Source organism: Balearica regulorum, chromosome 4 (genome assembly GCF_011004875.1).
Source record: "Balearica regulorum gibbericeps isolate bBalReg1 chromosome 4, bBalReg1.pri, whole genome shotgun sequence".
NCBI classification, from domain to species: domain Eukaryota; kingdom Metazoa; phylum Chordata; class Aves; order Gruiformes; family Gruidae; genus Balearica; species Balearica regulorum.
The window spans coordinates 54,071,062-54,094,085 of record NC_046187.1 but is presented as its reverse complement, the minus strand read 5'-3'; the positions used below and the strand labels follow the sequence as shown (position 1 = coordinate 54,094,085).

General features: G+C 37.9%; 1 protein-coding gene across 1 annotated transcript in view; it reads right to left on the bottom strand.

Annotated features, from left to right (window-relative positions):
• The window catches only part of GABRA4 (gamma-aminobutyric acid type A receptor subunit alpha4), a 43,854-nt gene that overhangs the window by 12,461 nt on the left and 8,369 nt on the right, over positions 1–23,024 (bottom strand). The window contains exons 3-8 of the mRNA XM_075752222.1: positions 21,462–21,529; positions 18,799–19,019; positions 18,614–18,696; positions 16,688–16,831; positions 15,140–15,292; positions 11,544–11,803 (exon numbers count right to left, since the gene is read on the bottom strand). Of these exons, the coding sequence (XP_075608337.1) occupies positions 11,544–11,803; positions 15,140–15,292; positions 16,688–16,831; positions 18,614–18,696; positions 18,799–19,019; positions 21,462–21,529 (929 nt within the window). The remainder of the gene's footprint in view (positions 1–11,543; positions 11,804–15,139; positions 15,293–16,687; positions 16,832–18,613; positions 18,697–18,798; positions 19,020–21,461; positions 21,530–23,024) is intronic.

Genomic DNA, 23,024 nt, shown 5'->3' with positions numbered 1-23,024 from the left:
GAGACCATAGGATAGGACAGCAGGTTCAAATTCTGTCAGACAAATTCTGTCACACAGCACACAGCATGCAAAAAGCTTTTGAAATATTTAGTGTATTAAAAAGCATAGAGATCTTGCTTTAATTTTAAGCATCACATGCTATTTTGCATGGGTTTTTTATCTTTAAAAGAACTGAAGTGGGGAAAAATATATTCAGTACAAATTCTACCTATAGAAGAAGTCCTGATCTAAGATGCCCTTTTGCTAGTCCCAGAGCAGAAAGTCCATTTTATTTGGCCTGAAGATAGGACATCGAAACCAACCTCCTTGCAGGCGTGTGTAAAACGTGGTAATTAATGCTGTCTCCTTCCCTTGACAAGTGGATTCACATGCAATTGACCGTGAATAATGCAATGAACGATGCTGTTAGCATACTTCACGATAAATCTATACCATTTATTGTTAAATACTGTGTCAAATTTGCAGAGCAAGTTTGATGGTCAGCTTCTATGACAGAATGTATAGGGGAAAAAAACCCCCTACAAATCTATTGCCAAAAATCAATTCGTAGCTCACTTGCTTTTCCATTTAAGCTAAACTTTGATGGATACTGCTGTTTACTACTGCACTAAACTGATGCACAAATATGAGTCAATCCAAACTCTTCAATATTTAACAAGGTTTGCACACTATAAACAGCTGCTCACGTAATGTGGAAATTCTGAAACTTTCTCTAAGCCTACATAAGCCTTGACTTGAGCCAAAAAAATAAAGTACTGGATTGTTTTGTATGTATTACCAGTTTTTGACAAGCAAGCCAATTTTGCACTTCAATGAAGTCAAGATTGCAAATTTAGCATGAACTGAAGTAACGTGCAGCAGCTGAGCTGAGATTCACGGGAATGGGATCATCAGCAGAGCAATATACAATACTGAACTGACAAACTTCGCCATCTTGTTACAGAACAAAGGGAGCTGGTAACAACCACAGGGCGTATTCCCTGTGATGAGCCCAACCTAGAATCTGTAAAACAAACACGAACAGTATTTAAAAGTCACATGCCAAGTCCTGGGGAGAATGCAGCGATGATAAAAGTGATTTCCAGGGCATGAGGCAACTTTATCCTTAGGACTGTATTTAAGTACGTAAGCGCTGAGAACACTGTGAGAAATTCTTGTGTTGTACAGCACTGTACAGTTAGCTCTTTCATACAACTCAAAAGCATCTTCCTACAGCCTGTTAGTGCTCTACACAGCAGTTTTCAATCAGTCTCTGCAATTTTAAATTGCTTCATAGTTGTTATGATGGATATTGGAATGCAAATCCAAATTAAGCAATTCCTACTGCCTGAGCTAACAGAGAACCAGCAGTACTCGGCGCCGAAAATCCCCTTCTAGGCCCTCTGGCCACTAAAAAGCAGAGTCATCATCAACTGCTGATAAGCTGGTACGCATTAAAACTGGGGCCATGTATTTGCAATATAATTCAGAGGTATTCTTTTAACCCACATCAGCACTCTTTGGAGAATAGCTCAGCAGTCCCAGGGTTGGATATATAGACACTTCACAAGACCTGTGTCAGCCTCACCCTACGACAGACCTTCACAGCAACATTGTGCAAGGTCCCAGGGCTGCTTTTGCACCGTCTGTTTACTTAAACAGAGAGTTCATTGCTGCACGTCAAGACATTTTCTAGATCCTTAGCAAATCTTTGACACAGGATATCACTAAAGCAGTACGTCTCTCTGGGACAGAGGGATTACAGTATTTAAAGCAGTAGTTTCTATTTTCTCAGGGATAAATTCGCAGCAGAATTTCCAAGTCACAACACCACCATCTGGTACCAGTCCTAGCGGAGAGAGCTAGCGCTTCAACATCCAGCAAGCAGCTGTCAGAGATGGAGAGAAATGCCCTGGGTAGGATCACAGCCTAAATTACGTGCCTTTGCAGAAGCAGCCATCCAACTGTACCCAGCACTTTCAGCTCTGAGCTCTTTCCTGGAGCTAGATACCCAAGTCACACTGTAAAAAGACACTCAGAAAAAGACTCTATCCTCCTCTACAGTAACCCGCTGACCACGATGGGAATGTAGGTTTGGTGATAGGAGACCTCTTCTCAAATCCGCCCTGACCGTCGCAGGGGTATCACCGCAGGCTTCCCACACCTCAAGCGCTTCCCCACCAGGCTACCGGATATTCTAGGACAAGTTGTCCTCATTCCTTGTTAGAGATGCTGCATTCTGTGCACTTCGATCTCACCCTCCTGTGGCAGTGCATGCACAGACAAGCTGGCTCCAAAATCAATTCCTCTCTTTCGCCCTGGCACCATGTAAATGATTTAACATAATAAGAGCAGCTTCAATAGGAAGTTAACATCCCACAGACTACCTAGCAGTCTGGTTACTAACACAATTCTGCAAGACAGAAGGGACAGGACTCCAGCCTGCTCAGACTCCCAGGTGGGGTTTGTGGGAGGCTGTATCTAATGGGCATGCTGGCCATTCGGGTGAAACGGAGTAGGTATTTTTCCACCTAAGATGCATGGCAAACACTTTGGAAGCAGCAAGTCAGTTCTGTACATGCCTACCCAGGGAAATATAGTAATTAAGCCTTTTAGGTGCCTAATCACCATTTTGAATATTTAATCTCAGTTACAAATAAAAAAAAAAAGCCAACAAACCTATCACAAATACCAACCAACCAAAGGGAAAAAAAAAAAACCAAACAACAAAAAACCAACAACCAATCTGAAAAGGGTACTGCAATCAAAGCAGTGTTAAAATCGCACATAAGAATTTTGTTTATTAGAAACATACAACAAAGAGGTATTACTATAATGAAATAAAAAGTGAACAGTAAACAAACATCTTTATGCCTCACTGTTAATTTTGCAAGACTAAGATTAGAGCCTTCCATGACAACACTATTAAACCTTCAAGGAGACATATGTAAATTAATGTATAGGAAGGTCAGTGGCGTGCTGTATGAAAGCACTGGTTTCCCAAATTGGGAGATCTCAATTAACTCAAACAAAAACTCATGCAAAAATTGGAAGGCTTAAAGCAACCAAAAGCCTGGCATTGCTTACTGTTTAGCTGCAACATGAAAATTGTTTGTGTGGTAATTTAGTAATATTTTCCTATTAAACTCTACCATAGTGTTTTTTATCCTTATCATTCTTTCCTAAGAAAACAGTCTGTTCTTCTGGGAGGACATTAGATAGCCTGCCAAATTCACACCATTTGACATTTACCAGGGAAGTAGCATGTTGTCATCAGTGTAAATAATGCTGCTTGTCCCAAATCCCACTGAGTCACCATATTGCCGTGCTGCTAGCAAATGCACAACTTGGAGGAGAAATCTACCATGTTTTACTATTATGTTGTAGAGGCAGTCAATCAAAATTTTACTGGAATAGTACTAGAGATTTTGTTTTGTTTTACAGAGACCTGGAATATGACCAAGTAAAAGCTCCACCTGCCACAAAAGACAGCGCATTCTAGTCCATAGCTTTAGAGGTGCAAAGAGCAATGCAGATTATTTTAGGAGGAAAAAAGTGAAGGGAAATGATAAGCTTAAAAGCCAGTTGACCATCCAACTGCTCGTTTTGTGATATGAATCATATGATGGGAGGGTAGGAGAGGTAAGAGCAGCACTCCATCTTATGTTCCACCATTACATAGGCCTAAAAGTGCACGATGTGGAAGAAAAGTGAATTCCAGGTTATTGAAGAGCCATAAATTAGAAGAAACTTTTTTCAAAAAATGGATGACAAATTTATGCCAAATAAACCCATCCACCTGTATGGTGCTTAACAGCCATATATATGCATACATATGTGTATGTATGTATATGTAAGTACACATGTACATGCTTCTTAAGTACTGGTGTGCACAATTCTGAAAGATTTTATTTATATCATGACAAAAAAGAAAGAACTGAAAACATAACTGGGGGGGGAGTAAATCCATTAGGCTAGGTCGGGTGCTAACCAACTGCGGAGGTGCTCTGTATAACATCTATGAAAGGAAGAACAGCAGCTGATTGGGGACCAAAGACCTTCATTATTTTCTGTATCTTTCAATTTTTGCTGACCTTAAAGCTGTAGTTAAATTTGCTTCAGCAGTTCGCTGAAAATGCCTTGAACACTCATTGCCTTGTAGATTTTCCCAAGCCTCTCAACATTTATTTCTTCTGACTCCAATTTTCCCAATGTAAAAATGAAGTCAGCTAGAAATCTCATTCACAGCTGTGAAACTCAATTGCAATTTGGTGTCATTGGGCTCACCAGTATTGAAAACTCTTTGCGGAGGGGAAACAAAACTGAAATTTAAATATAAATACAGAAAAAGCTTTAAGCAGAAAATATGAAGAGCCTTGTATTCAAAGGCATCATTTCATACTAATCATCATAAGGAAAACTATAAACTCCTTGACAATTTGCATTATCAGGGATGCTGAACAATCTAAAAGTCTTACCCCTGTCACCACACAGGTTTATTCTGACTTGGTGTTTCTGAAATGCTACCACATTTATTTTTTTTTTTAGAACTTAATATTTGCACGTTAAAAAAAAAAAAGAAAAGAAAAAAAAGGAAGGAAATTGCAGTTAGATCGATACAAGACCTTGTTTAATGCCCGCAACTGACATTAGTAATAAAAGTTATTTTCATGCTGAACAGGATTGTATTCCTTATTCTAATCAGGAAACCATAAGGAGTGTCTGTTTTCAGCAGATCAGCACGATGACAGAGAAAGGCACTTAAGCATATTCTAAAAATTAAAAACAATGGGGTGTAGTATTTTCTAGAATAACCACTTAAAAGACTGACATGACTGACCTATGCTTTGGTTTCCAAAATAAAAGCCTTATCCTAATACCATTTAAATTAAGTCTTCCAGTAACCACAGTAAAAACTGTCAGGTATTTGAGCATCAGATGAATAACAGCTGAGCATATCTCTCACACTCCCTTGCCTACTATTGTGGTAGTTCATTATAATACTTAATGAAAATTGAAGAGTGAGCAATTACCGCATTTCCTAATAAGGGCTGGAGGAGATAGCACTCCAGCAGGATTTCTTGTTTAGTTATAAATCAGGTGTTGAAATTAAACTCCTGCTTTTTTTTTTTGTGTGCATATTAAAAAAACCCACAAACCCAAAGAAACAAAAAACCTGAACAAAAAACTTTTTGACTCTAAGAAAAAAAACTCATTCCCCAACTTTGAATCCCAACACTTACGTTCGTTTTATCAACACCTAGCCATTTTTTACCTTCATCATAACAGAATTCTAGAATTCAGTGGAGTTTACATCACAGTTACGTTGTGGCTGAATCTAGCCCCAAAACTAATACTACGTTGCATACTTCCAGTAATTACTCTGCTCACTTTGCAGTAGACAAATGTTTCTACTTCCAGTGTAAAATTATTCCACAACTCAACCATGTTAAAGGTAGAGCAATATCAGGTTCTTGGAAAGAGACCAACTTTTTTAACATAGCATTTTAATTTGTGTTATTTAGAAAGACATACTATGTGAAATATTACGAAAACCATTTTAAATTGTACACCCCATATTTCTGTCCCAATCATATTGTTTGGGCACATATTTAGCTTTATACATTGTGAGTTGTGCCAGTTGCTGGGTAGGATTAAGTCTAGCGAACCAAGTAAAAAACAAAAATCAAAGAAAAACAGAAACAAACCACAAACAAAACCAAACAAGCAATCAAAAAAAAAAGAACCCCCAAAAAAATAAAATTAAAAAAAAAAAAAAAAAGAAAAACCCCACAAAACATTGCCCCTGAGCATCACAGCTTATAAAATCTTTTAAGAACAATTGTGGATCTATTCTATCTTCAGGTATCCAAACATTCAAGGTTCCCACTAAGTCACTGCAGCCTTACCCCAGGTAGTCGTTCTCTCCTATTTTTCAAATAGCGTTCAGTATGAGATGTGCCAGTTGTTTATGACCTGCATCTACTCTCATCCTACTGTAAATCATTCATTAGTCAACATTTTTGCTGTCAAACTAGAGTGACAGAAAATTGTTGATGTATCAAAGAAATTATTCCCATGGCACAGCAGCCTCCCTTTGTGTGGTCCTATCCTTGTATTTGCACGAACTCTATGCATTTTTTGAGCCTGGAGTCCTTCATTAGGATCCAAGTTTTAAATGCCAGTGCGCTAAAAAAAACCAAACCATAACACCCTAGGCAGTGTGGAACTAGTGAAGCAGCAAAAATTGATTATTATATTTAAAAAGTGAAATGCTGTTCCAACTGCAGGACTATTCAAGTCACACAGAGGAGGTAGGCTATGCATCCACATAAGGAGTTCAGTAAAGAGATCATCATCATCTTGTGGTCCAGGTACCACCACCATTACGATCTGACTACTCTTCAGATACCTCCCTCCACATATGTGAAAAATGTGTTTAACTCCACTGCTCTATTTACTGAGACAGGGGAAAGTATTTTTCTACTAGTCCAAGGAAGAAGCAAATAAATTAAGTGGCAAATGCACTTCCCAGTACCTTCAAGTACTACTCTAGAGATGGTACATTTTATGCACCTCTCTTCATTATATGTCTACATATTCAAAAAGAAGTTTTGGTATTAAAGGTTAAAATTTCCACTTTCACTTACAGTCTAGGCCTTAGACACAAGACACACACACACAAAAAACCCCAAACAAAAACCCAAAACAAACAAGCAAACAAACAAACAAAAAAAGCAATTATCCAGCCTACAGCCTCTGGATTGTACCCAGCCCATCAGAACTTCCTTGCTCTGGAAGTCCTGAGACAGGGCACAGAGTTGGGCATGAGCTAGATGAATTGCTCCAGACATTTGTTCACCAAATGCTGCTAAAGCATCCCCACTCCCCCCCCCCCACCCTGCCTCCATCATATGCTAAAAGGCAAGTATTCCCCATCATAGAAAATACGTCTTCATCCCATGAAAGCATGTATGCAGGCTGCCCACATGACAATGTTTCTCGTAAACTTGTCAGGCACGTCAGTCACATATCACCCCACCACGGATCCTCCTGGTGAGGGGAGGAGTGTGCATCTACATGGCACTGAAGAGTTTGACGCTTGAGTTCCTCCATTAGATGCAATGGGACTTACTCAAGACAATGTGACGCTTAACTGGCTTCAGAAAAGAGGAAAAAAGTTTGAGCGTTACCATCTACTTGTGACCGAGTTTAAAGACATTATTCCATTCAAAAGGTTTGTTTGAGCCTGAACTGTTTTTTCAAGTTTCACTCTTTTAACAAACAGCTGAGGTTGAAGCTCATGCTAACAGTGTTTAGGAGCCTATTTTTTTTAAGACTATTTTTCAGTAGCATTCTTCATCTCCAAAATTGGGTAGATCTTTAAAAAGAAACTTCATAGGAATACAGTGAAAAGGAAATAGTGCAGAAGCATAAAAATAGACTCAGGAGTCCAATAACAAACTATAAATCATTCATTTCCATCAGACAGTGACTTGCAACAACACTTCCGCTTTTACTAAAGAAAGGAGTTCAGAACATTTAGGGACAGGTTCGTTCCTTCTAACCTGAAAGCATTTTAACTTGCTTCCAAGACAAGGATATCTCAGGAGACCATGGTGTAAGTCATCTGTCTTGGCTTAAAGAGACTCCAGTACTATTTCACTGTGCCTGACAGAAGGGATGAGTGAGGCTGTCCAAGTCCTTTGTGAGCTCAAGGCAGATCTCCAACAAGCTTGGGTCCTACTCACGCACTCCTTAGGGAAACACATTAAATTAGTATCAGAAAGTTATAGGTAACAAGAAGAAAGAGTTGAAATGGGGCAGGGAGGGGGGAGGAGGTCAAATAATACCATGGCTAAATCCAAACTGAGTGATAGAGGAGCACACACTGCATTCGCAGGTACTACAGGCTCACTCCTGCTACCCCCAGCCCCGTAAATGAGCTTGACATTGGGATTTTTTTGTTGGAATCAACACAGTTCAGATTACTTGCCTAGCCTCCAAAATTCATGTAATACAGAAAGTAATCAATATATTGATCAGTCGCACTCACCATGTAGCTCCAAAAAAAGTAAATATAATTACACAAGAGAATAACTTAGAAAGGCGTATATGTTTGCTACAGTAAAGATGTATTGGTTGAGGTGAAGAAATACATAATATGACTGAACACGTCCCAAATTATTTGATCATAATGATAGGAGTTGCCTTTAATCAAAGACAACTGCAAAAATGTTTTTGACTGAAAAGAACAACCCACCACCAAGAATTCTAATTAGTGCAATATATGAACTGATTCAATATAGAAAACCCACTTTAATTCTATGGTCAGAAATTGGTCAGACACATGCATGTCAAAAAGGGACTTCCAACTATGTGCAATTTATCTTTATTTTACAAACTTTACTATTAATATGCCTAATTTCTAGTACTATCAGATAGTAAAATCCCCATGTTCTATGGGAATCCAGTTTCATAGCCCAACTTTCTCCCTCCTAGAACCCCTCTAGGACAATCCCACCCAGTTACTGGATGACAACAACAAAAATAATCAAATATGCATAACCATACAGTGAATAATGCAGAATCAACAGCCTATAATACAAAATCCTCATTTAAAAGTATAATTATCACCTTGCTTGTTTTCCTTAACAGCCTCAATTGCTCTGTATTTTTCCTCTTCTCAGGGGACCTATACAGATGAGACCAAAATTATGAAAAGCCAGCACAGCCAGCTTTATGCCATTTCAAGGCAGGCAAAAGTACAGGGCTAACAGACATAAGAGAGGGATCTCTCTTTCCAATTAGTAGAAGATCCAAAGCAGGTTGCAAATGGTAAGATATGCACCAGAAAGAACTGCAGGCTTTAGGTATTCGGGCATCTTCTTTCCCAATTTACACACACTTCCTCCCTGGGCTAAGTGAAAATTTTTAATTTTGGGAGACTGGCAAATTTACCAGATTAGGTAAAGTCTGTTTGAAAAAAAGTTTCAAGTTTAAAATGAAACCTCTCCTTGAGCTCTGGCAATTGTATTGCTAACAACAGAATTTCTAGCACAATAGTGGCAATGTAGTACAGACATTTTTTTGAAACACTAACTGGGTTAAGAAATCAAAGCCGATCATTAAGCTATGAAGATAAAATGTGTAGTCTTTATGTTAAGAAACAATGCTGACAGATTACATCCTACAGTCAGGCTATTGTCCTTCATTCTTTGTGCACCACAAACTCCCAGGGAAGCTGAAATTCTGTTATCTCTGGTAAATCAGCACTGATTAGACAGTGTATGTGTAGGAAAAAAAAAAATCAGATTCATAATCAGGCATAAGAAAATTCTAGATTAGCCTTTTATAAGCAAAACTAAAATTTTAAGGAGAAGGACTGTATTACGTGTCAGGTTAGAAAACAGAGTCTAAGGGCCATATTAGCTTCTGTTCTGTGCAGCAGAAGATGAGGACAGAAGTAATTCTCCAGTGATGGAAAGGACTGCACGATAGCTAAGCCTTTGTAACAGTATCTGTGGGCTCACCCTGTACACCTGTGTTGGAAGAGCAAAGACTCAAGTCTTAGCATAGGCATAACTGGAGAAAAAGCCATTAAATAACCCCAGTTCAAGTTACAATCAACATTATCACTCATTTACATAGTCATAAAATTAACATGTAACCCTTCAAAAAAGTAGATTGCTCCCTTGAGTGCTCTCAAGATCCCCCCAACATATAAGCACACTACCACATCTATCACAGGAAGCTGTGGGATAGAACTGTTCACATCTCATTTTACCTAGCTTTCAAGTTGAGTGAAGCTCTGTGTGTTCTGTTGTTGAAAAAAAAAAAAAAACAAACAAGAAAAAAGAGGGAAAAAAAGCAAAACAGAGAGAAAAAGAAGATTCTCCAAAACGTGTGTAAATGGCTAAGCATGATACAAGACTGAGTTAAAGCAATTCTGATCATGAATCAAAACAGTGTTAAGCCTCCATCACTGCTACCTGAGAAAACTACTTTTTCCTTTTGTTTTAATCAATTCTTACAAATAAACCTAGGATGAAATTGTGCTTATGTAATTTATTGTCCTATGGACCCAAGTAAAAGCTGACTATCACCAAAAGCAGTATTTATTAACTCTCCTCAGGAGTGCCCAAGATACTATACAAAACCCCATGTTGTATAATCAAGAAGCTTAGCATAAACTAATGGCACCAATTCCTCTGTGTACAAGGCAAACTATACACTACTATAAACAGACTTTTTCTTGTTCCTGTCTCTTACTGTTAGTCAAAGGAGTGACATGTATAACCAACTCTTCAGGAGCATATCCATCCTTTTAAGCAGAAATGGGAGCTAACAGGACAACAGAGTCAGGAGATTGAAAACAGTAATGATCTATGGTAGGAAAGCAAAGAAGAGGAAGAAAAATAGCAGCTGAGCAACGGTATCAAATGGAAAGGGTGGGGAGGCAGAAAAGAGCAGATGAATAGGGAAGGAGACAAATGAGATGTGAAAAGAGACAGAAGACAAAATTACCGAGAGTTAGCCTAAAACAGCAGTTCTTAAGTCACAGCTCAGCCAAAGGAAATTAGAAAGTTAGCCTGACAGGAAGAGTAAATTAAAATGCTGCCGTCAACATCTTACTGCTTGAGTGGTGTTGCCAAGAGAGTCAACCATGGCTGGGAATTCCTGGCCTACCACACGGCTGGTGCAAGTGCTGTAACGACTTCGTTAGCTAGGTGTCTCCTGAATAGGAGGAGTAATGCAGGAGCTAGTCAGCGTATGGGAATGGGAAAAGGGAGGAAAGGAGAATCGCTGGTGAGTTCAGCTGGAAATGAGATCAAGTCTTTATTAACTGGTCTGCGCACTAAGATAGCTACCACACAAGTCACGCTTAATCCAAAGCGCTATGGAAACTGGAAATTGTTTTGTTAAACAGAGCCCCAAAACCTGTTAAGGAGTTGAGGTGAGCTGCTGTGCAAAAATGCATAAAGTTACATTAAAATTATATCTATGGTGGACACAAAGGTTTCATCCATCATTCTTCAAAAATTCCTGAAATTGTAACTGATGAAGAAATATAACTCTAGATATATGATACATGCAATGAGCAGAGAACGGTGATGTCTACAAAAATGCTCCAAGGTAGAACTGCATATTTTGATTCTTTAAAGACATTAGCCACATAAGATAACATGCTGTCCTTATAATCTGTAATATCATGGTCTGTATAATCAGTCCAATCAGAATCAATGTGCAAAGGAAAAGACAGTTTCCTAAATATACCCATCCTATCTGACCTTCACCAAGACACAGCTAAATACAGAAAAGAACGCAGATATGGATGGACACAATCTCCTCCTCTCCCCCGAGTTAATCCAATCATGCAAGAAAGAATTAAATAATGTTTTACGGGGTTTTATCATTGAATACGGTGTAGCATTAGTCTGCCATTATGCTGACTTACACTGCATTGTTAGCTCAGAGGGAACCTGGGAGGAAGTTAGAAGCCTGTTTTTACTGAGAAACAGTACCAAAAAGATCAAAAATATTTGTTTAAGTTGAAAACGTACCATGAGCGTCTCTTCTGTACTTCTTTGTCTTTGTACTGGAGCAACTGGAAATTCAAGGAGGGATTTTACCGTCTTCCTTTTGGCTTTTTCCATTTGAATATTAGTAAAATAGTTGACAGCAGCAAACTCAATGAGAGCAGAGAACACAAAGGCAAAGCAGACCGCTATGAACCAGTCCATGGCAGTAGCATAGGAAACTTTTGGCAGTGAATGTCTTGCACTGATGCTCAGTGTCGTCATTGTCAACACTGTGGTTATTCCTTCAAAGAAACAAAGCAAAAGCACTGCTGAATCCAAGTAAATCAGAGTGAGAACAGGCAAGCAGGTTCAAACAAAGAATTTTAAATCATGTAGGAGTCTTTCTCTGCTGCTTGGGAATAGTGCCTTAGATTTAAGTCATGGCAACAATCATATATCGCTGAGCAGCTATGCACATAAAACAGTTAAACAGTTTTCAAAGGAGGCATGGGAAGCCATGACTTCAGCAGATCATCTATAGATCACATGAAGAAAACATGGAAGCCTTCATTTCATTCTTTTTTCATGTCATGTTCAGTAGAATTTCTTACAAGTTCTTTTCTAAACATTTGAACATAATTTAAGTTGTTAAATAGGGGAGAGCTCCTTATCCTCTAACAAAAGCATCGCTTTTCCTGTAATGGGTTCAGAATGCCACCTATTACTCTGCATCTGTTCCTCTGATCCCACTTGTAATCCAGGTGCCACTAAGTCATGGAAAATTGTTTTGGTGCTAAGGAAAACTAGAATATTATGTAAAAAACTCTGTTAATAAGCAAACCATCACCTTAACTTTTAAACCCTTCTGCTACTAGTGGACCAATGAGATTTAATTAGAATTTCATCTTCTGAAAGAACAACTTCTTAATTAAAATGTACAGGCATGAACACTGAGCTCATAATATGACCACTTCATGGTAACACTTCAAATGCAAATACATGCTGTATAAAACCAAGGCATGTTTTTTGTTTTCTTTTTGCATCCAAAATATCATTCAAATATAAAATAGTGAGTATATAGTGAACACTGCTGAAGTCCTACCATGATAATATCAGGGAAGACTGACTACAAATGGAGATGTCTTTACTCTTATGAAAAGAACACTGTACCCATTTTAACTCAAGATGAAATGCATATGTTGAGAAGAATTCAAAATAATTAAGAGCATGTTTTCCAACATGATCCTCACATCCTCTATTCCCTAAATGGTGCTATCCCATCTGGGTAACATAATATGAAAAAGCTTCACCTACACACTGCCATACAGAGAATAGGACACAATGAAACCAGTCTCTCCTATTAAAGAAGGAGAAAAAAGAAAAAAAAGACTAATAGCCAGTTCATGAAAGCACAAAGAATATCTCAGAGCAAACTCAGCAGGATAAAAACACATATGTAAGCTCACAAAACCTTCTGCAGTGGGAAGGTGTTGAAAAACACACCACTGAAAATAAACGTTTAAGTCTGAGGAAAAAAAATTATGGAAGGTTATTTTTTTCCTGGAAGAGACCCATCCCTGCTAAGCCCTGTCCTTCCTGATTCTACCTTTGTCCACTTCAAGCAAATAGTTTGCCTGAATTGTCTTTTGAAAGACATTTGTTTAATAGATGTAAGAATAGGGCAAAGTGACTTGAATGACCAACTGTTCCTTAAATACAAAGGAGGAGAGGGGAGGCCGTGACAGTATTACAGTTTACTGTCAGAGTCTTTTATCAGTTTTCCCCCTATTCAATCATTGTTCTGGGAAACTCAGTTGTCACTTCAACTGCCCTTGGATATGTGCCACAGAGATTTACAGGGTAGGGAATTAAGTTCTGGTAAAAAATATTATATATACACATGAACTGTAATTATCCAGAGCTAAATACTTGCAAGCTTCTGATTAGAAATACATATAACCATATAAAAATATATTAAAGAGTATTTTAATATAAAAATTAATTTTAAAGATCTGTTTGAAAATTACTGCTGTCTTTCCTCTAAGAAACACCAAACTCCCATAATCACCAGATTCAAACATCTGAAGCTCTGACTGCAGAAATCATGACCTGAGGTACCTTAGTTCCTTGTGTATCCCTCCTCTGTTACCTTTGCCAAGTTCTCCCTAATCATGCAGCGTCCAATGGAAAGATATTTTGGTTAGCATCTTCTGACAGTTCCTCTAGAAAGCTGGTACCGTAGCAGATATTCTGGTTTTGTTCCTATCTCTTGCCTGCAACATTTCTATCTTCTGTTAAGAGAACCTCTAAAGAACAAGGTCCCTTTCGGCATTTGTCAGAAAACTAAAAAGATGTTTTTAGCCATACTTTAAGCCACTTGTTTTCAAAGGTGTTTGGGATACTTATCTGTAACTCAGTAGATGTCCAACCTTTATTATTTGTTTTTAATCTCATACATGGATACGACAACACGTATTACATCTATGACTCTATAATGGGTACATTTTCAATTATCACATTTTGTCTGTAAATACAGATTCTACCTTATAAGTTCATGCCAATACTCCCTTCAAAAAAGTACCATTACTCAACATCACTGCAAAAGCATGTGAAGTGATGTACTAGTTTCCCTAATGTAATGCTGGAGTTGAGAGCTAGTGGGGTTCTTATTAGGTTTACAGGTTGTTTCTCCTATAACTCATCATTAAACTTGTCTAATTTGTGATACTAAACAGTGTTCTGACTCTACTTACATGTTTGAATGGGCTGTCACGTAGAAACATTAATTCCTATCACTCTTGCCAGCATCTATCTATCTATAGAAAGGCTTTTTGTAGAACATTCTCTTCCTGATTAGTCCTGCTTTAGACTAAAGTCATTATAAAGTCAAGACATTGCTCTATAAAGACTGCTTTTAAAAATGTTTTTATCCTACTTCTTTGTTAGGAATCGTATTTCCATTTAATTTCTTATGCTTTGACTTTCATAGAAGCTTTTTTGTTTTTTATTTTCAGAGTTCACTGTAGCATCTCATTCAAGCTGTATTTTGATGAGGGCAATTTTAATATCTTGCGATCGTTTTGTTTTCTGAATTCATTTTCATAATGGCAATGGCAGAAAGGAGAGAAGCGCACTAAACGTGAAACTACTAAAAGTCTTACCCATAGCAAGCTTCCACTGACGACACATATCTCACAAGAAGACATCTGTACATCTCACACACTCCCAATCAAATTACTTTAAAAGGATTTTAGAAGGTGTGAGTTTAAGTAATTATGTTACTGTCAACTGGAGGATAAAAATGCTCTGGAGGTAGGCTGAGGACTTGACTGGATTACTCAGGGTGAGGTCTACCCAATTCGCTCCCCCAAGTAGGTAGAATACCCACAGATGTACATCCATGTGCCACAGGTAACCATGTCACCCTTCTGGTTAAATATTCCAAGTTTCTCTTCAGTTTCCAAGGATTCATATAATACATTCTTCGTACATTGATAGCAAAAATTCCTCTGAATTTCCATCATTCCCTTGTTTCTGCACTAGCACAGAAGCAGTACACCCCATCCACTAGAAAGGCCTATTCCAGTGAAAGTCATTAGAAGAGGAAGTATGAGAAAAAGTAAAAAAGAAATAATTACCAAACACAGTTCTAGCTGGAACAGACTCCTTATTTATCCAAAACGAAACTTGAGAAAGGATCACAGTCATAATGCAGGGGATATAGGTTTGAATCATAAAATAACCCATTTTCCGTCTGAGGTGGAAGTAAACTGTCATAACAATATATTCACCTAAAAAAAAAAAAAAAAGAAAAAGAAAATATTTTTCTGGCTGCACATAAAATGTTTGTGTTGCAGAATAACTGTTTCAGACTATCACCTAGGATTGTTTAAGATGATGCTATTCATACCACTTAACGTGTATAGAAAGGTATGTTCCTCAGAGACAAGAATGAAACAAAGTTTTAAACAAAGAATTCTGGTAGGTCCATACAGTGCCATTCAGCAGCTGCTATCAAAAATACTGTAAATGTACAGCTAATACTGGATCACTTTTTACAGCATAAGCACGATTTTAAAAATTCTTTTGGCATCTTTTTAAAGACTCCCAAGACACAAGCTATCTACCTGCCATGGTATCCAGAACATTATGGTACCTACCTGTCAAATAATACAATAACAACAATAGTGCACATTAAATTACATGGAAGTATCTCAGCTTTTTACTAGGTTTATACATCAGCAGCACTGTGATAATGAAGCAAATGCAAAATTCATTGACAAGAATTAAAAATACTGTAAGTTTATCTAAGTATTATCATTCATATTAAACAAAAAAGAAATTGCAGTTTTACCATAAACTGAATAAACTGTCTACATAAAGCACTACAGAATGAGCATTTTGGGGATAGTAAGGAAATTCTGTTGCTAACTCATAATAATCAATAAGCTGAGAAGTAAATTTCTAGTGTATTGCAAAACGTTGTTTTATCTTTGAGAAAAATATTCGCAGAGCAATACAATATATTTGCATTATCTGTTTCATTTTGACTATCTCGCAACACCCAAACTTGCTGACGCTTAGAAAATGATTCCAAATTTTAAAAATATTTTAGGAATATGCTTGTTTATCACCACACTGCTCATCAGTGATACTTCACTCATTTCAGATGCCTGTACTTGCCATTTGCCTTATTTCTTACAGCACAAATCAGCAGAAGTATCTATTGTGACTAATGCGTTTGTGCCCATCCTTATCTGACTAGAGGGTTTTTATGGCCCTAATAACCCATTCTGTACGCTGTACTTCTATCCCGAGCTGTTTGCACCGTCAGACAAAGGAAGTCTTTTGCACATAATGTGGATACAGTGCTGAGAAATTACTTCCTCACCCAGGCATCCTCTTGACTCTTCAAACTGCATTTTAAGCAGTGATTAAATGCTCATTTTGTCCCTCAGAGTAATGATCTCATTCTAGCTTTCTGAAAGACCGTCGCAATTTACTGTAATGAATCTGCACATGTAAATCTGAAGGACAGAAACCTGATTCAGATTTATGCTCTCAGCCCTTAAAATATACCCTATGGCATTCAGTAGAACACCTTACAGAAAGGAAAGAAAAATACTTCAGGCAATGTTACAGGGTTAGTTTTACCTCAAGTTGATTTTTACTGACGAGATTCCTACCTGTAATAGATTTAATGGTTTCAGTGGATACCGTATGCCCAAGCAGGTCATACTGAACTAAACTGGAAGACTCCTCAGGAACTTCCACTGACTTCTCAGGTCCTTTTGTCCAGGTATAAATCATTTCACTCTTTGGATAAGCATCTACAACACAGCATCAGTTTGCATAAATAGGTAACGTCTACTCACATCTTACTAAAAGCCCAATCCAAACCTACCGAAATCAAATGGCAAGACTCACACTAACAAGTTTAGAAGATACCCTTCATGTTAAGTTACCCCCAAAAACAACCCTCGGAGGAGAATAAATAGCAGCTAAGGTGATATGTCAAAGTGTCACACACAAATTCACATTTGAATGTGAAGTCTAAACACGAGTTCTTTCTGGATCAGCCGTTTTGGGCATGTAAAGTTTATCTTTAAATTATTTTAGAAATTGCTATCTAAGATTTTATCATTAAAATATATTAATATATTAAAAAGCATGTATAAGGATAATACATTTTGGAGAATGGGTGCACATTTCTTTACAGAAAAGAATTACTATACTAAAAACTACACAATACTACAAAGTATAATATTTTAAACTTGTGTTTAAAATATTTCCCAGAAACAAGAGGTCAGCAAAAAATTCACAATAGCCCAAAAATAAGCACACCCAAAGAAACATTTTACATTTAATACAAAAGACATAACTTAGGGCTAGCATTCAATCCCTACACAGCCCAAACTCCTGTTAAAATTAAGTTCAATCAGTCTTGCATTTGAAACAGCTACATCTTATTTCAAGTTTCACTGAGGAAAGTATCAGATTAGTGTCAAGTGCAACTTCTGCTGGCTGGCAATCCTGCCTGAAGAAATATGCCTGTGGGGAGAAGTCCCCACTATTGAAGTTCCCCTGCCATACAGCTGCTACCAAAGCCAGTTCTGGCAGAACCTGGTCTCCAGTCTCACCGTAACAGGGATGAAAAACCTTATCAGAGCAGTGTCTTTTATATGCCCCCCTTTTGGTTGACTACCCAGCCGTATAAGGTAAATTTATGCTAAGGAAAGACTATGAGGAGCTTCCAGCCATTTCTAACTTCAGATCTCTGGGGTCAAGGAAAACCAATGTCCAGCCACTGACTACATCGGAGTGTAAAGCGGAGAGGTCAGTGATAAAGGAGGCTTACAAGAGTGACAAGGTAGTTAATGGAGTGCACCAACCATCCCCAGGCGGTCTCAGTGGTCTCTGCTGCGGATTCAAATCAGGGAAACATAACTACCTCCCTTGATTGTTATGCAGTATGCCCCAAAATGTTCCTTCTAGCCAAAGTCTGGAGATTATCCAAAAATCCATGTCTGACTTGAAAGCAGAAAAGGCAAGTCACCTGCACTAAGATTCCTTTCACGAATCTAAAAATTATTTATCTGGTCTAAACTTGCCACACAGACTCCCGTTATAGGCCAGGAGACAAATACAACTAAAGATCAAATCTCCACATAACCTACACATCTATCTTAGTGTGTCAATGTGCCTCCAGTAACTGTACAGAAAGACAAATAACCTGCTTCTCTAGGTGCCTTTTCCCTGGCTGTTCTAAGCTGAGATGGATCCCACCCTCTTTGTCTTCTCCAGAGAATCTCTCCCTTCACTGAGCACCCAATTCCTCCCTAAGAACCAAGAAAAACCTACGTATTTCAAGCAGCTGTGTAGCCAGAATAGGGGGTTTTCACATAATAGCTGAATCCGTGCCTGCTTTTCAATTCTCTGCCTGGGTTTAATTTTTGAGGCCCTAAATAAAATTCCCAAGGACCTTAACAGGAGTTTTGTCTGCGTAAGGATTGTGTATCAAGACTAATATTCAGAAAGTTTAGTAATTGCTCAAAATCTACTTCTACTATTTAAATTCTGTAGTTACAAGAAATTTCATAATTGCAACTTACAACTCCCAAATTTGAGAGGACAAGCATGACCATCCATGGGAAAATCCACTAATCTCATGGGACACTCTGCACTTATTGTAAGCCTATAATGGAACAAATTAAATAGTCTCTGGTTGCCATTTTGTCTAGGCAGTATAACTTTTGCATACAGTAATTGTAAGAAGCTGAACAAACACGTTAGATACCTCATTGTGTACAGGATGGTGCCATTTCTCATTATTCTAAAGAGTTTATTTGGAGCTGTCATATTATGTGCAACAGACTTTTTCCCATTCCTGAAGAAAGTGTCAGGAGTCCACACCTTTGAAACCATCAAGTTGTTAAGTCTTAAAATTTCAATAGGGCCATCATATTTTAGTCTTTTGTCTACCCATGTCTGACGGAAGAAGACATCCATTGTATATTCCTGTATTAAATCGCAGAAAAACAAAGATCACATTTGCATGTATGAGTGTTTCCTGTAAAAAAAGAAATCCCTCAGGAGCAAAGAAATCAATCAGTAGTAAAGAAAATGTGAAGTCCTCTACACAAACATATTTCCACCAATTAAAGCATGTTGTGTACTTCTTAATAGCTTAATTTCCCACATTAGTCGTATCAATAAATTGTTACACATATTTAATCATTAAGGAATAATTAATCTAATTAGCTGCAGGAAGCAGGCAATTGAATTTGCAGTCAAGCATATAACTATAAATGAAATGATCTCTGACAATAAGTGTCAACAGATTTTTAAAGAAAAGATATCCATGCATTTTCTGCTGCTGGCTAAATTAAAAATACCAGGACAAACGATTACTTCCACTTTAAAGTCAGCATAGAAAATGTAATTTCAACTCATGGAAAGTAAGCTTTTAACTGAGGAAAGCTAAATATTTCCTTTGCCATGCCCACAAAACATGGATAATAAATTATATATAAACTTGCGTATGTACACGTTTGCTTTTAACTATGTAACTCTCCCATTAGTTTCCTCAGAAAAGCCATTCAGATGCTCCAAAGAAAACATGCAAACAACAACTGGAGAACTGCAGACACAGGCACGCCATGAGAAATCATACATGAAGGAATGGCCAAAGGAATGCATTTCTCATCTTGGGAAACTAAAACATTTCACAAAAAAGCATCATGTGCCATTGAAAAAGGTAACACAGAAAGCCTTAAGTCTTTTCTAACTTCCGGTTGTGATTTTGTTCGTTTCTGACTTTATTTCAGACTCTTCTGCATAATGTTACCATTGAAACTACTTGTATGGCCATATCTATTCAGATGGGCAAGGAGGCATGTCTACCAGCGTAATGCATCTTAGAATTATGTCTGTCATCTTTTCCATGGCTGCGTCTGCCACTGTGGTTTATAGTTAATCTATGAAAAGTCTCTTTTCTAGTGTCATTTCTTGCTGGTGACTTCATAGCTCATAAGTAGCAGTTTCTGTTATTAGCTTCTACGTGAAAGATTTTGTAATGTAGGATTTCAGCCCTTTTTATTACACTGGGTGCCAAAGTAACCCAGCTCTAAAAAGACATTCTGATCATCCCCTGTACTGAGACTGTACCACACTTTGCTGCTTCAGCGAGATTTTTGAATGCAGCCACATTCAGATTACATTTGGTCGCTAACGGATACATTAACTAAAAATTATTCCAAAACCAATTCCTGGATCCCTGAATAGTCTCCTAACTAATCCCTGATAATGAAACAGGAAACATCTGCTGTAAATTCTCCTTTTGCCCGTTCCTTACCTACCTTCAGTCCATGTTCTCACTCCTGCCTTCTCCTATATAACTATTAGTTTCCCATGTGGCACCATGTCAAATGCTTCACTGAAACCTAAGAGATGCCATGCAGCTCTCATTTTAGATTTGAGGCACAAGATGTCCTTGGGACCAGATTCTGGTATCCCTTGTCACGCTGAACAGCATCACGCTGTACGTGACAGCCATTGAAGGGGTAAGATACATTTCAACATGAGACTGCTGTCACAAATCTAGCCCTTGAAAAGACATCTCGCTATCCCATACCTTTGCACGTGATAGAACCAAATCAGGTGCACCACAAAGTGCACGACAGCACTGTATGGGAAGAAAGTTACCACCCTGAAACTGCCTTTCCCTTAATGAAGTTCAGTTCAGCACATACAGCTGTGTTACTTCCATGTGATTTCTTGGATGTTTTATAAAAAGAGAAACTATTGTATGACTTAAGGGTATACCACTGGACTATAGAAGTTGATGAGAGTTATGCTGGATTTGACCTCAAATGAATGCAGATGCCATTCAGGCACAAGTACCAGCACATGCAAATGTAACGTTTCTCCTCAGTGACTATTTATTTCATGCATGTCACTTTGACGTTCAATTTCTGCAGACACTTAAGAAAAACCTTATCAGTCAAACATTTGCTGAAAGTGATGCTAAAAGGGGCACAAATATCGGCAAAGGGCGTTCATCTGAAATGAAAACGTCAACGAGTATTTGTGAAACGATGTCATTATTATTCACCTGAGAATAACACAAGTTTCAGAAAGGAAAGGCAATTTCAAAGATATTACACATTTTCCCCACAGTAGACCGACTCAGACAGTCCCCACAAGGCCTGATTCTGATTCTACACCATGAAAGTCTGTTTTAAATCCTATGAAGTTAATTCCTTAAGCCAGCCAAAAACCAGTGAAAGTGTGACCAGAATCAGGCCTGATGTACCTAATTATAACCTGTAAATTAAGCTGTTACTAATCTTGTCTACTTTGCATAATTGACAGAACAGTACAGATGAAGCATCCATTCCGCACTGCAGTTAATGGTTTCTCAGAACCAGGAAATGGCATTTTAATCCCAGAAATACATACCATTTCTACATCAGAAACAGGTCCAAAACTGGTGACATATATATCTGTTTTGACTTCAGTAACAGGACCTAATGTATGAAAAGGAAGTGAGCAAGAAAATTTGAGTTTTGCAGGTCAACAATTCCCATAAATGATCCTGGCGTGTGAACAGTTATTGCTTTGAGGGTTCTGTGGACGAGCAAGAGCAAAATGCAAACACAGGTCATGTCAGGTAAGTCTCTAATAAGAAACACTGCTCAATTTCCTTTACCCCATAAATAAATCAAAAGCAGCATTTCCATGCAAACCCCCATTCTGAAAACCAATGTTGACTCAATGGATAAGATAACAGATGCCAAAAAACTAAAAGGCTCACTGAAAAACACCATGCTGATTAACAACAAGCACTGAATTCAGGAAATCCACATTCCCCAAGGCATTTATTACTAACATTTGGTCCTATTGGTAATAACTGGACTACAGGTATTAGCATGCCATGCATCGGGCAATTTAGTACTGCAGTATCAAGAACTGCATCCATATCCTGAGATGCACTTAAGTGGTTCAATACTAATAATCAAAAGAAAAGTTGGACATCTAAGCACTTTTGAGGGTCTGAACCTAGGTTGAAATGCTCCTACAAAGCCTGTCATGAAAGCACGAGTGATACCTAGGACACCGTTCAAAACACTGCACCGAGCAGAGGTCTTGCGCTCTCACAGCTGGGTACCACAAAGCAACCATCAGAGAAAGCAGTTTCGGTTTAACGCGTATTTCCTTTACTACAGGACAAAACACCTTGAAATTTCAGACGGGCGTTCACTCTGCAGTAGACTCCACAGTTCCCCTTAAACCAAGGAACACATGCACTAACTAATTTCACTGGGATTTACGTCTGTTCCCAATGTAAAAGGCTAGAAAGCTGCTAATCATTATCAGTTATTAAGATGATTCTGTGATCAAAGCATTAGTTTAAATCAGGTAATTAACTCACATTGTAAATTAAAATAAATAAATAAATCTACCAATGGTCTCACCGAACAGTATCTGTTTGAAAAAAATGTATGATCTACAACTTCACAACCACAGTTTCTAAACCCTTATAACTCAAATTTCTAAAGAGGGTAAGTAGCTCAAATCTGTTAATTCAGGTTGTATCATAGTATTTACAGCTAAAAATTAAAGGAGACCTAACAGCAGAAGAATATGGCCCTCTTGCAAAGAAAAAAAAAAATTAAAAAAAATCACTGTTGACAGATGTCACTTTGAATCAAATGTTAAAAGGAGAAAAAGAAAGAAGCAACTGGAAAACAGGGAACTTAGACTTCTTGCACCCAGAACAAGTGTCAAACTGTGAACAAAAAGTAAAATAAAACCATGTAAAATTATTTCACTAAACAGTTTGCAAGTTATGTAGAGAAGAACTGCTAAGAGTTTTTTCAGCTAAATGTCAAAAAAACGACTTTGCTGGAAGTTAACAGAAGGATATTTTTTTTGAGATAAAATCTAAAGAAAATTCACCCTACAATAGCTGGTAGCTCAGTGGTCCCTGGAAAGTTGGATAGTCTGGCATGTCTGACTTAA